The following is a 14,628-nucleotide window of genomic DNA, read 5'->3' on the forward strand; positions in this document are numbered from 1 at the left end:
TTTGGTAATTAGGATTTAGGGATTTTGGTATTTTGCTAAAATATTGTGCTTTTGAGGGGTTATTGGGATGTGGGTTTTGTCTGATACTCTCTATATTCGTGTGGAAGCTGACAAATGATGCAATGGGCTTCTGCGCGGACTTTTTAGATTGTGAAGACATGTAGTATTTTGAAGATTTGACAAAACCTTTCCATGGAGGGGCTGCTAAAGAAACCAAAAAGAAACTTTGAAAATGACACGAAAAAAATATGCAACCTATAGATAGTGGATGTTGACTAGTTTATGTTTGACTGGTTGAATCTTGTTGATCTTGATCCCTATCTTTTGATGTTTACAAAACAAATGGATGATACTAATATTTCTTCAAGATATATTTTCAGTTATGAAATTATTTGATTCCATGAACAAGTGCAATTGGAAGAAGACAAAGTATGCTGAAGCTGTCGGACGCTCAAAAAGACTGCATCGGACGTCCAACAACCATTGAGTATCTTCGGACGCAGAAAACCAGCCTATCGGTCGTCCGAAAGAATTGAAGAAAAAGTCTTAAACTCTCTGCCTGCTGTCGGACGCATAAAACAGAGCTATCGGACGTCCGACACTGCCAACGGCTAGTTGACTGTTCAGCTACTTTCTATCCGTTGGAAGCATTAATGAGGCACTTTCTTGGTCCTATATAAATAGTGGTTGGTCAGACACTTCAAACAACTTTGGCACACTGAAGATACAAAAGATCTAGAGAGATTTTAGTGAGAAAATACTCCAAAAAGAATATTTGTAGTCTTAGTGGTGTGAGGTTCATTGTAAGCTTTTCATTTGTGAGTGAATCTTTCATGAGTGTAGCTCTGTGAGGGTTGTCCTGAGGGATAGTAAAACGTCCTGGCTTGACCGAGTGCTGCTTGGGGCAAGGAGGAGGTGAACCTTCCTTTGTACACAAGAGTGATTGTAATTCATCAACTTGAAGTAGCTTGTTTCAATTAATCTACAAGCTCAAGAGGAGTTGGGTAGTTAATTGGTTTGCAATCCTTTCCTTTTTATTTACTTATTGTTTCGTTTATGATCTTTGCATTGGTTGTTTTGGGCCTTAAAATTGGTATCAGAGCTTGGTCTCCTAGAGATTAAGCTCAATCGGCTTTGGAGTAAAGATGACAACCAATAATGCTATGTTTTTTGAAGGACATTCTGTTATTAGACCACCTGTATTTAATGGGTCAAATTATATGAGTTGGAAAGAAAGAATGATTATCTTTTTGCAATCTATTGATATCGAATTGTGGTTTATTATTAGTGAAGGTCCATATGATGCCTCTCTTATAGATGAAAATACTCATGCATCTAGACCGAAAATAAGAAGTGAACTGACTGCTGTGGATAGAGCTCATCTCACCTTAAATGCAAAAGCCATGAATGTGTTATATTGTGCATTAGACTCAAATGAATCTATTAGAGTCAAGGGTTGCAAGTCAGCTAAAGAAATTTGGGACAAACTGAAAGAAATTCATGAAGGTAGTGAGAATGTTAGAGAACAAAAGAAGTCCATTCTAATTACAAAGTATGAATCTTTCAAGATGGAACCTCATGAAAATGTTGATCAAATGTATTGTAGATTCAATGATCTCATTAAAGATTTAGAGGTGCTGGAAAAAGAATATTCTCTTGGTGAGAAAAATAGAAAAATCCTGAATGCCTTGTCCAATGATTGGGAAAATAAAGTGACTGCTATTGAGGAGGTTAGAGATTTGAATACTATGCCTATTGAATCTCTCATTAATTCTCTTACCTCTTATGAGCTGAAACTTAAGACTAAGGTGCAAGAGGAAGAGGATGCAAAAGTGCGAAAGAATATTGCTCTAAAAGCCTCACAAGATGAAGATGATTCTGCCTCCCTAGATGAAGAAGATGTGGAAGGTGATGACAATGATATCGCTCTCATCACAAAAAGTTTTAAACGAATACTCAACAAGAGGAGATTCAGAAATGGTGGACCTAGCAATTCATTCCCAAATCAGTTCAACAACTCGAGAAACAAAGGGAAGCTAGAGTTCAACAAAAAGCAAACTGATCAGTGCTTTGAATGCGGCCAACCTGGACACTATGCAAGTGACTGTCCAGTGATGAAAAAGAAAGAAGGAAGAAAACCAAGAATAAACAAATTTCAATTCACATGGAATGAATGCAATTCCGATGGTGAAATTGAAGAGGAAGATCAATCTGCTCAATTGGCTTTCATGGCCATTGGAGATGATGAGGTAACATCTTCTAGCTCTCAATTTGAAAGTGATGATGAAGATGATGATGATCTTGAATCTTTCATTATAAAATTGCATGATAGTTTGAAAGAATCTTATGTTAGAAACAAGGAGTTAAAACAGAAAATTAGTTTTTTGCTTCGAGATAATGCAAATCTTTTTCAACAAAACAAAAACTTGAAAACTGAAAATGATTACTTCAAAAAAAAATGAGACTGCTTTACACTTGGATCTTGATAGAAAAACAAGTTTTTGTGAAATGTTCAAAAGGGAACAAGATGATTTGAAAAGAAAAATGGATGATTTAAATGAGTTGCTTCAACATAAAAAACAGGACTGTTTTCAAAGTAATAAATCAAAACCTCATTTTAAGATAAATTCTGCTGCAAATGAGTTTGTTATCCATAGGAGAAGACAAGTAAGATTTATTCAACCTGTTCATATAAATAATTCCCTGATTATGTGTAATTTCTGTTGTCAAAAAGGTCACATGAAAAGTGATTGTTATGTGAGAAAGAATATAAAAAAAGGTATGAAATACATGTGGATAGTTAGACATGATGCTAACTTTAACAAGTAAGAGATTTTGTTAATCATTGCAGTGATTCTTGTTCACAATATTCTTCTTTTGATATTTCTGATATTTTGATTTGAGTTTTCGCTGATATCTTTGAATACTACTGAATCTATATGATGTCAAAAAGGGAGAGAAAAGAACTATTCTGATCTAACGATGATTTGCTAATTTCTCTGTGATAAGTTGGTATGTTGGTATTGCTGAATTCTGCTATCATTTCTCTGTTTTTGTTTGAAATACTGAATTTTCTGTTATGGTTGCTAGTTATTACTCTCATCTTATGATGACAAAAAGGGTGAGAGATGGATGCAATGTGTAAGGGGGAGTTATTATGAGATTATGAGTTTGGCTCTTAAAAGTTTTGGTTGCAATGATTGAGGGGGAGCTTATACTTATTTTTGTTTCTTTCCATCCATTGTTTTGTCATCATCAAAAAGGGGGAGATTGTTGATCTTGATCCCTATCTTTTGATGTTTACAAAACAAATGGATGATACTAATATTTCTTCAAGATATATTTTCAGTTATGAAATTATTTGATTCCATGAACAAGTGCAATTGGAAGAAGACAAAGTATGCTGAAGCTGTCGGACGCTCAAAAAGACTGCATCGGACGTCCAACAACCATTGAGTATCTTCGGACGCAGAAAACCAGCCTATCGGTCGTCCGAAAGAATTGAAGAAAAAGTCTTAAACTCTCTGCCTGCTGTCGGACGCATAAAACAGAGCTATCGGACGTCCGACACTGCCAACGGCTAGTTGACTGTTCAGCTACTTTCTATCCGTTGGAAGCATTAATGAGGCACTTTCTTGGTCCTATATAAATAGTGGTTGGTCAGACACTTCAAACAACTTTGGCACACTGAAGATACAAAAGATCTAGAGAGATTTTAGTGAGAAAATACTCCAAAAAGAATATTTGTAGTCTTAGTGGTGTGAGGTTCATTGTAAGCTTTTCATTTGTGAGTGAATCTTTCATGAGTGTAGCTCTGTGAGGGTTGTCCTGAGGGATAGTAAAACGTCCTGGCTTGACCGAGTGCTACTTGGGGCAAGGAGGAGGTGAACCTTCCTTTGTACACAAGAGTGATTGTAATTCATCAACTTGAAGTAGCTTGTTTCAATTAATCTACAAGCTCAAGAGGAGTTAGGTAGTTAATTGGTTTGCAATCCTTTCCTTTTTATTTACTTATTGTTTCGTTTATGATCTTTGCATTGGTTGTTTTGGGCCTTACAAATCTTTTAAAAAATTTTGTCCATTACAGTACATTAGTTTCTTTGTTAATCAGTTTATCCAATTTTTCATAAACTCTTATTTCTACCACATGACCAACTAGATGAATTGATTGCTTAATCAGTTTATGTAGATTGCTTGGTGTCAAGTGGATTTGGCCTTCAATATGAGCAGTAATTATTTTTTCATATTGTAATAGATAATTGAAATTATTGGAATTTTTTTATTTATAATGAAATTTGACATGCAACCTTTGATTTATAATTATGCCTTAAATTTTTTTCTTAATATATAGGTATGTACAGCCCTCTTAATTCCCACCAAGGTTCATCTTCAAGTCCTGCTATGGAGCAATTAAATGAAGTAGTAGATCAAGAACTGGATATTGAAGAAAATCCGGATGAGATGACTGAAGATGAGTTAGAAATAATAGAAGAACATGACAATGAAGGAGGAGGAGTAGGAGAGCAAAAAGGTGATGGCGGAAATGAAGAACCAGCAATGCCCTTTGAGAAAAAGCAAAGGAAAAAGAAATCAACGGTGTGGGACGATATGAAAATTGTGAAGTTAGACAATGGAATAGAAAAGGTGCAATGCAATCATTGTAAGGAGTTATTTGCCAAGAGTACAACTGGAGCTACATCTCAACACAAGCGTCATCTAAAAGCATGTTTACAAAAGAAGATGGCAATGGGAGAGCAAAATAGGATGAAACAGCAAGTGTTGTCTTTCACCGAAGGGCCATCCGATGGAATTACTTCGATCACAAATTTTTCATATGACCATGCCAAGGTACGGGAGCTTGCTTCTCATATGGTGCTTGCACATGAATACGCATTTTCTATGATGGATCATGTTGTATTCAATAAATTTATGAAAGCTGTGTCCCCATTTTATAAAAAGATTACCCGGCAAACTGTCAAAGAGGATTGCATTTCCACTTATCAACTGGAAAAAAGAAAGCTGAAATCTGTATTAAAGAGTGCTAGTCGAGTTAGCATAACTACTGATTTATGAAAATCTGGTCAAAAAATTCAATATATGGTTGTAACAGGGCATTTTGTTGATTCTGATTAGGTGTTACAAAAACGTGTGTTGAATTTTTGTAATGTGCCACCTCCTCATACGGGAGTAATTATTGCTGATGCTTTGAGTAAATGTTTTATTGATTGGGGGATCGAGAATAAAATTTCCAGCATCACGGTAGACAATGCTTCTTATAATGATGCTTGTGTTAGGAGACTTAGGGAGGATTTTTCTCTAAGAAAGAGGTTAAGTATTGCTGGAAAAATTTTTCATGTGAGGTGTTGTGCACATATACTTAATCTTTTAGTGCAAGATGGCCTCAATCAACTAGGTGATGTGATTGATACTGTTAGAGAGGGGATCAAGTACTTGAACAACTCTGAGGGTCGCCTAAATCAATTTGCCAAAATTGCAAAACAGCTACAGTTGCCCTCTAGGAAATTGATTCTAGATTGTCCAACTAGATGGAATAGCACATATCTCATGTTGGCTTCGGCTTTGGAGTTCAAGGACGTTTTCCCGAGATATGAGGACATTGACCCTGGGTTTCACTATGTTCCAAGTGATTACGAGTGGTTGCAAGTAGTAGAAGTGTGCCGATTTTTGGGTATTTTTCATGAGATCACTAACATGATTTCTGGATCCGACTATCCAACTTCTAACATCTTTCTTGTGGAGCTTTATAGGATTAAAGAGCTTTTAAATGAAAAAGCTCTTGATATTTCTGATCAAATTAGGGCCATGGCTTTGAGCATGTCAGCAAAATTTGACAAATATTGGGGAGAAACCAATGTGGTGCTTTCGTTAGGTGCTATTGTTGATCCAATGTACAAAATGGTACTCATTTATCATGCTTTTCCGATTATTTATGGTGAGGAAGAAGCTGCTGTGAAAATTGATGAAATTAAACAGCTTCTTTATGAGCTTTACAATGAATATGTTGATACTCACTTCTCCTCCCATGCCGGGGAACCACCGAGGCAGTCGGTAAAGCGTAAACATAAGGAAGTGAGTAGTTCTTCGGCTCAATCTCAGGGGAATGTTAAGAAACTTGGACTTCCAATTCTTACTGGCAAGGAAAAATTTCAAATGCATGTTAGTGAAATTGACAAGGCGCCACCTGAAAAATCAGATTTAGATATTTATTTAGAAGAAGGTAGGTATGCTTGTGACGCATCTGCTAATCTGGATGTCTTGGGGTGGTGGAAAGGAGAAAGATGGAGGTTTCCAATATTGTCAAGGATGGCTAGTGACTTACTTTCTATTCCAGTTACAACTGTGGCTTCTGAATCTACCTTCAGTACTGGGGGAAGAGTAATTGATGATCGGCGAGCTTCTATGTCTGTTGAGACAGTGCAAATGCTACTTTGCGGTAGTAATTGGATTCGCAATCTTCATGGAATAAAAACCAAGTCTCGTGTAAGTGTATTACACTTTCTAGTAGTAATATGTGGTTAATTGATTATTTTACTTCATCTTTTATCTCTATAACTCTTATTTTTAGAGAATATCATGACTTTGAGTCTTTGACATTTTTATTTTGTAGGATCAATCTGATGTTGCCGAGTCATCTACGTATCATGAAGTTGAGCTTCCTCAAAATTGAAAGAATGCTAAATTTTAGAAATTGCTGTTGCTGTCCTTTGGTATTCTACTTCATTTTTTTTAGCTCAGTAGCTCTTATTTTTAGAAAATATCATGACTTTTACATTTTTATTCTGTAGGATCAATCGGATGTTGTCGAGACATTTTACGTGTCATGAAGTTGAGCTTCCTCAAAATGAAGGCTAAATTTTAGAAATTGCTACTGCTGTTGCTCTGTTGCTCTTATTGTTTGCTGTCTTTTAGACTTGATTATTGCTTTGATGTTTGTTGTAAGTGAACAAAATATGAGTACTTGACTACTTGTGAATTCTCATCAGCAGCCATGGCTGAGGTACTATGAATGCCAAAGTGAATTCTCATCAATTTAGAGGAGTAATTTTCACATTTCTAAGTTGCTGGACATTCATACCAAGTCAAACACGGCTCTTTTAACTGTTGGACTGATAGAAAATTACATATGCTCTCTTTTGGTGGGACTGCTTGATCTTTTCTCTTTTGCTAATTTGGATTAAATCCATAATCCCCACTCAGCAACAAATATGTATGCCAAATTTGCATCTTCTGAATGGTTACAGACTTGCAGTGAACAGATGGCTGCTATGGTAAATATTTCGAGCTCGAGCTCGAGCTTAACGAGCTCGACTCGATTGTGTTAAACGAGTCGAGCTCGAGCCGAGCTCGAGCTAAATATAGAGCTAACGAGCTCGAACTCGAGCTAGTTATTCGACTCGACAATGTTATCGAGCCAGCTTGAGCCAGCTCGAAATTCGTACAAATCGAGCTCGAACCACTACTACTCGGGCTCGGCTCGACTCGAATAACAGCTCTACATTCAGTAGGAGTTGAGAGGAATGTATTTTATGGACTAAAATAGAGAGGAAAAGTTAATGCAAACCATTTGTATCACTTTTTATAATTTCTATTTTACCCTCCAAATAGAGGGTAAAAATGTAAAACGCTATCATCTTCTTTCTAAAATAAACAGACATAAATATATACATGGATCTTTTTTTTCCCTAATTAAACGTCTAACAAGGTAATAATTGCCAACAACTTTCTATAAAAAAAGGAGGGAAAAGTGCAATTCTTCCATTCATATTTTTTTAAAAAAAAGAAGCATCCAACAACTAGTGAATAGTAGCATATTGCATGTAAATTAAATATACTAGTGTTAATGGCATACTCAATGTGTGTGTCATTAAAAAATAATTAAAACGAAGTAAATTTATACAGATGTTGTCTTTTGCGTAAATCGAATTGCTATAAAATTTTTATTAAAGAAATTTGGTTTATATGAATGCAAAAAAGAATGCATATTGCAAGACATTTTTACTTTTTTGAAAAAAAACTTTTTGGGGGTATTTTTGAAAAATTTTGTTGTAGCAGGGTTTTTAGATTATATTTTGAGATATTTTCAGAAAATATTTTGAAATATTTAAGAGTAGAAGAGTTTTTAGAATATATTTTGAGATATTTTTTACAATTTTTAAAAAATTTAAACTAATTTTTAGATTACCTTTTAAAGTATTTTTTAAAATTTTTTATTATATTTAAAAAATTAATTTTTAAAAAACATTCCCATCTAAACAGATTCGAATCGAAAATTTCACTACTGTTATTCCAAACACGCGGGGAGAGCCGGAGAGAGTTCTATTTTACTTCATTTATTCTTCAAAAGTTTGGGCGGGAAACCAATTTTCCACTTCTTCTCTTCACGGGAACTGGAGACTGGAGTCACAGCGAAGAAAGAGAAATGTCGAAGTTCCAATACCCAACCCTCTCCCGGAGCGACGTCGTCGCCGTGCTTTCCGAGTATGAAATTGCCAAAATTTCTGACGCCGACCTCCGTCGCCCCAATTTCAACTTCCTCACCAGCCTTTACTCTGCTGTCCTCCTCTACATCGACATTCTCCCGTGAATGTCCTAACTGACTTATTTCTCCTCCTTTTAAATTCTTCCATATTATGTTTTTTTGGAAACCCTAACCCTACTATTTCTTTTTTTTTTTTTTAAATAAACCTACAGGGAAGAACCTGATCAGTTCGATTTTGAGACTCTGGAGCGGATCGACAACCCGGACCATCACCGGGATTCATTTCGAGTGTTGAATTTGTTGGATAAGATCAGAGAACTTTTGGCTTCTATTGATTGCCCTTTAAATTTCACTCTCTGCGACTTGCTTAAGCCTGACCCGGGTCGAACCGACTTCTTTCTCGGTGCCATGCTCAATTATATCGTTCACAGGTATCCCGCGAAATTAAAATTCTCCGTTAGTGCGTTTCTTTTAATTGTTTCTGAGCCTTAAAATTTAGATTTTTCTTCAAATTTTCGAGGATTAGAAATTGATTTTATTAGATGGTTAGAAGCTGCTTGCCTACCGTCCTCCCAGGAACGTTCATGCTATGATATACAATTTTGTAAATCTGGCAAATCTGTGACATAGTTTAATTATGAATGCTGCTTGTTCTTTTAGGTTGTCTATTTGGACTCCTATTTGATGCTTTTTTTGAGTGGTAAGAGGGACTTGTTCTGTTATTATGACTCTTAAAAGAGTGAGGTTAATGATATAAGCATCTAGCTTTGATGTTGAGCCTAATCTCGGAAACGATTGTTTTTAGCTTGTGGGGATGGGGCAAGGATGGATTTTGGACCTAAGTGTTGCTGTTATATAAGAGGAGCATGGAGTGGAGTTAGGATGGATTTGCACCCACCTGAAACTCTTATCCACTAGGAGCATTCATTCAGATGCTCGTTTTTGTTGTCAAATAACTAAATTTTTTGTATTACTTTGTTTTCGTTGTGTTTATTTTTTGTTGGTTTGGGATGTAGGAATGCAAAATTGGACTTATTGAGGCCTATTGTCGACGAGTTAACCCTTCTTGAAGAGCGAAAGCAAGAATTGGAGAGCAGAATGTCTCAGGTACAATCTGGAATGCAAATGTGTGGTCGTGAACATGATCTCATCTATGAAATTTACAGATTTATCTTCCTTTCAGTTGAATGAAGAGATATTCCAGTTCAACCAATTAAGAGAAAGTGAGATGCCACTTGTTCAAGAAATTGATGCTAAAGTTAAAGAGTTGCAGCAAACAATTCAAAGTCTGAACAATCACCAGGTGTCCTTGAAGGCTAATAGGATAAAAACGAAGGAGAAGGTTAAAGAAATGGAAGCGAAGGTAGTCTTCTTAAATTATTTGCATTAATCAAAGCAAATTTGTTCAATGGGGTCAGAAGTTATATGTATCGAAATCTTGACTGCTGAGTGCTATTCTGTGCAGAACTTGTAATAGAAATAATCAGTTGTCTCTATTCAGAAAGCATTTCCTTGGACCATATTGAGTGAATCTTGTTCTATTTTCAAAATCATGGTTATTATTATTATTTTTTAATTTATTCTTCTGATTTTTTTCTCCTAGAATGCAAATTATATGTAAAACCATCCCAGAAATGGAAATAGAATTAAAAACAAAAGGAAATATTTGGTTAAACTTTAAATCGCCTTTTCGAATCACTAAGATGGTCTTTCCTTCTTAGTTGTCGAAGAAAGTGACTTAAGGGTCTTTCTTGAGCTTGAATTAATTTTTGTTTTTTTCTTCTTCTTTACTGAATCTCAGGTTGAAAATGCTGATTTTGCCTTGGAGCAATGTAAGCTAGAAAATAAGAGTTTACTTGCTGAAATAGTTCAGTCACCAGACAAGCTTCAGGTACTAGCTGTATAATCTTTATGTGTACTATTGAACTCATTTTAGTATTATAATTTGTTCAGTTGCCCCTTGTCAGACAAGCATTGTGTATCATATAGGAAACATCTGTATCTCTATTTGGGGGCCGGGGGGGGGGGGGGAGAAGAGTATATCTTTAAGATTTACTTGGTTTGTCTTTCATATTGCTTCTTGTAAATTATCCACTGCTTTGACAGTTGGATTTTGTTCCTAAAGGATTTGGATCCTTTCTCATTGTTTTACAAGTTAGTAAGTTTGCAAGATATGCATCTCCTACTATTTAAAGTCCTTTCCCTCGAGTCTTTATTGGTTAGCTTGGCTTGCATATAACAACTGTATGTTTCCTTAATGTTTTCTTTTGATATGCATAATATTCTTTCTTTTCATAATCCAGAGGGCACTTGAGGAGAAAAAGTCACTTAAAGTTGAAGCAAAGAATGCTGAAAGAACAGCGATGCACTCCTTTCATGCCAAGGAAGCTGTTTCTGAGATTTATGCAAAGGTTGTTTTTGACACTGCTTCCTTACTGTCATTTTACAAATACTTATATTCATATAGGCCAGTCTGGTGTTCAATAATTGCTTATCAATGAAAATATGATCACATCTTGGTTAGTGCAAATTATACCTCACAATAGTTATGATATCCACTGCAAAGTATAGGAATTTGGTCGACTGATTTCACTAGATGATCCTTTCTTCTTCCATAGATTGGAGCACCTATTACATGAGCTAAGTAAGAAGCATCTGTATGCCAGAAATCTTGTAATTGTCTTTCAAAATGACCGTGCAATATGCCATCACAATCTTGTGCTAGCTTCCCATGGTTACATTAGTATATCAAGATGCTCAATTTGTAAAAAATACAGTGTTTCACGATTTTACCCCTCTTTTTTGTTTGTCTCTTGGTGACACTACTCTGTTTTATCGTTTTCTTGTGAATTAGGATGACCTTTGTTGAAATTGTTTACTTTCCCTTTTCTGTTTCTGCTTGAGGTTTTCTCTTTTTACTTTAGCATATTGAGTTGGGGGAATTAGTGAACCAAGATTTTGACCTTGAACTAGAAAATGGTAATAAATAATAAATAACTGCTCTGAATGAAGAAAAGGATCAGGTAAGTTGAAATTGAATGGGATCTGCAGTTCCAGCTATATGCTGGCAGTTTAAAGCTTTTTTTTTTGGCATAAAACTTTTGAGCGTCTAATCTTAATAATCCCTGTGTTCATGTTGGGTCGGTCTGACAGCTATGAGGGGGCATATAGTGATTGTACTGCATTTGCTTTGACGTTGTCCCTTATGGCAGTTTATGTACCTATCAAAAATAAAATAGAGAGTTACACGGGTAAGAAACTGAACAAGAATAGATCTGGGGCAAAAATGAACAGTATGTAAGGAAATTAAGTGGTTTTATGTACTTCAAATAGGATCATCATTTAGGTGATTAAAGTTGGCCAAGATGATTATCAGAGAAACAATCATATGGCATGGGTAAATGGTATCTCTTTTTTCTTGTAACATCAGACCGATGCACTTTTTGCACCCAAAAAAAGAAATAATGCTGCTTGAAACTTCCAGTTGAAAGTGTTTGATAGGGTCTTTGCTTGTTTTTCACCATTTCAGGCTGGCATGAAGCTGTCCAAGCAGTTAGCTCGGATGAAAGTCCTGCAAGATCAGGTTGATTTATGATTGTTTCACCTTCTTTGCTTTGAGTAATCTATTAGGAAGTTTTGACTAAAAAGTTTAAAATGGTTCAGTAGCCTTTGAGGTAGTGTAGTTGTACCCGGAATATCACAGTTTCTTCTAGAAGTTCTATCTTATCGTGGTTTGATCTTTTTATATATCTTTATGACCTGGCGGTCCTAGCCCCCAGCTGGTGGATGGTGCTCAGCTTCTCAACCATATGTGGGTTGAATTTGCAAGATATAGGTATCTCGAGAAATACTTAAATGGGACAGAAACTCATGGATTTTAGATAGTTTGCTTTGTGCCACGTACCTTCTGGTACTTACTATCTGCACTTTCCTTTTGGAACTTTAGCCTAGGAATGATGTGCCTCTTGTGAGATAGTGGGAGTTTTCGTAATTTGACTTATTCTTTTGTGCCAATCTTCGAAGTAGATATGAGGCTTGTTAGATTTATTAGGAAGCTTTTTTCTTGAACTGTCCTTGCATAAAGCCTTATTATTCCCCAAAGGCAACAAAAAGCTGACTCTGGAAGTTCTTGGTAGGTGAACTCGGCCAAATCTATTGAAAAGGATGTTAAACTTCTCAAAGTTAAACTGAGTGACCAAGGAGTATTGGATAAGTCGCTTGATGCTAAATTGGTTGACCTGCAAGCAAAAGGTTGCTTCAATTCTGTTTGCCATTAATTGGCTTCGTTCTACTTTACTCGAAACTCAGTATGATGAACATGTCTTCTGTTCAGTGGACCAACTGGATAAAGTAAAGTGGCAACTAGAGCAGGAAAGAGGTCAGACCTTTGAGCAGGCTACTAAAGAACTAAAGAATGTGAAGATGGAAGTGGAAGCAAACAGGAGTGCTCTACAAACTCGTCAAAAGCAGGTGGAAGCTGTTGTCATGGAGGTACTGTTTACAGTTTTAGTTCTACTGTTAACTCTTGCACGAGTGGTGGTTCTGGTTTTAAGCCTTCTCCTTCATTTATCAGGCAGATAGTATAGGTGAAAGTATTAACTCAGTCAAGGAGGCTGGAGCAGCCAAGATGCACGAAATGGGTCTAGTATCTGAAGCTATAATGAAACAGGTACAATTGTCTCAATGTCTTACGACTGATTGGAAAGGCTGGTAAGAAATGATCTAACATAAGCATATTTTGATAAGCTATTCTATAAACTCTTCTACCATGGTTGAGAAAGACATGGGTATTGACATATTTAGAACTGGTTATGCATCATCCTCGGATTGTCATGTGTGTATTCTTTATTCAGGCAATGAATATTGCAAATTGCAATGCTTAGTCTGCATTTTAATCACAAGCTGAATAGGTTTTCAGTGCTTTAATAATGAAACTGGCTTTACTTCAAAATTATTTCTTCCTAATGTTTTCCAAGGTTGCAGATATTGCATGGACTACACTGCACATTATTCTTTGACTAGTGAATTTGTTATTTTGATAAGGGGAAGCATTTAATAGAATGGAAAGACACTTAGGATCTTATCTGGCGGCTGTTTGCTACTAATTGCTAGCGAATGGTGCCTTTTGACTCTTTTATTACTTCCTAAGACTAATACATTACCAATTTGCCTGCAGTTTTACGAGTATTCAGATTCTATAAGGGACTCGCTGCCAGGGATTGAAATTGAAGTGGACATGGTAAATATTCAGGCTGGGAACTGATGAAGTCTGGCGTATCTTGTGTAGCTGATCTTGCATTATCTGCGATCTACACAGCACAATGGATGCAGTGATCGGCATGCTTTGAAATTGCATAGTTTGTGCTGGCCTGCTAATTGTAAAAAAGAGTTGCATGTGTGTGCCGCTACTTTTTGCTTCTTGGGAATGATATATATAGAATAATAGAAACGTTCTCTTAGGGTGGAATCTGTGAAGCGCACTTGTGCATTTTGAGATGCAACGCCAGTACAGACATAAGTTAACGATCATGTGGGGAAGGCTCTATGCCAAGAGGCTTTGTTGCACTACTGTCCACTGTAATGATTGTCATGTAACAAGTAGCAGGCGGCTGTTTATGGTTCAGGTAACTAATTAGGTGAGTTGGTTATCAGGTCAAGTATAAGGTACAGGTTTGGCTGTAGATTAGGGAGGGAGTTTAAACTTTAAGCCTCTATACTTGCCTTAAAATCCATAGGTGTGTAGTAGTGCATTCATTTGATTTAGAGGTAAGAACCATTCCCTTTAAACCCCTTAGTCCAGTTTATGGTTCAGGTGAACGGTAGGTAGATGTGTATTGCAACGGAGATTTCTTCGCATGAAACTTCCCCTAATTTGGTCCTAGGCAAGTTTAAGTTTTTGAATTGGAACTAAACCAAAACAATTTCACTTGTACGATTGTGAAATGCTCAACTATTAGGCGTTTTTTTTATTATTTTCAACCAGAAAAGGTGTTCCTCGACATATGTTTGACTCCTGTTAAATTTAGTTAAGTAGTGTAGGAACCTTCCATGAGTTTTATGTTGTAGAAACGTTCTTTATACCAGTACCTTTAATCCTAGGTTAGAGTAACTTTTAAAATATAATCTAG

General features: G+C 36.2%; 2 protein-coding genes across 2 annotated transcripts; both read left to right on the forward strand.

The window, feature by feature from the left end:
• Positions 1-4,353: 4,353 nt before the first annotated feature.
• Positions 4,354-6,688, forward strand: LOC113759291 (zinc finger BED domain-containing protein RICESLEEPER 2-like). Its single transcript, XM_027301859.1, has 3 exons — positions 4,354-5,049; positions 5,134-6,501; positions 6,629-6,688. The coding sequence occupies exons 1-3, from the start codon at positions 4,354-4,356 to the stop codon at positions 6,686-6,688; spliced, it is 2,124 nt and encodes a 707-aa protein (XP_027157660.1).
• Positions 6,689-8,332: 1,644 nt separating this feature from the next.
• On the forward strand, positions 8,333-14,453 carry LOC113762781 (kinetochore protein NUF2 homolog). The gene is made up of 11 exons (XM_027306374.1): positions 8,333-8,601; positions 8,713-8,931; positions 9,517-9,607; positions 9,684-9,863; positions 10,302-10,391; positions 10,804-10,911; positions 12,030-12,083; positions 12,637-12,751; positions 12,834-12,991; positions 13,074-13,169; positions 13,677-14,453. Exons 1-11 carry the CDS (start codon positions 8,441-8,443, stop codon positions 13,761-13,763), a joined length of 1,359 nt encoding a protein of 452 aa, XP_027162175.1. The 5' UTR covers positions 8,333-8,440; the 3' UTR covers positions 13,764-14,453.
• Positions 14,454-14,628: the final 175 nt, after the last annotated feature.

Source organism: Coffea eugenioides, chromosome 2 (genome assembly GCF_003713205.1).
Source record: "Coffea eugenioides isolate CCC68of chromosome 2, Ceug_1.0, whole genome shotgun sequence".
Lineage (NCBI taxonomy): Eukaryota > Viridiplantae > Streptophyta > Magnoliopsida > Gentianales > Rubiaceae > Coffea > Coffea eugenioides.

Excerpts from the sequence above, each read along its gene's own strand:
- LOC113759291 (XM_027301859.1), top strand. The coding sequence starts at position 4,354 with ATGTACAGCCCTCTTAATTCCCACCAAGGTTCATCTTCAAGTCCTGCT. Across the intron at positions 5,050-5,133 it reads TATTAAAGAGTGCTAGTCGA|GTGTTACAAAAACGTGTGTT; the intron begins GTTAGCATAACT and ends GATTCTGATTAG. Across the intron at positions 6,502-6,628 it reads GAATAAAAACCAAGTCTCGT|GATCAATCTGATGTTGCCGA; the intron begins GTAAGTGTATTA and ends TTTATTTTGTAG.
- LOC113762781 (XM_027306374.1), top strand. The coding sequence starts at position 8,441 with ATGTCGAAGTTCCAATACCCAACCCTCTCCCGGAGCGACGTCGTCGCC. Across the intron at positions 8,602-8,712 it reads CTCTACATCGACATTCTCCC|GGAAGAACCTGATCAGTTCG; the intron begins GTGAATGTCCTA and ends ATAAACCTACAG. Across the intron at positions 12,992-13,073 it reads TGGAAGCTGTTGTCATGGAG|GCAGATAGTATAGGTGAAAG; the intron begins GTACTGTTTACA and ends TTCATTTATCAG.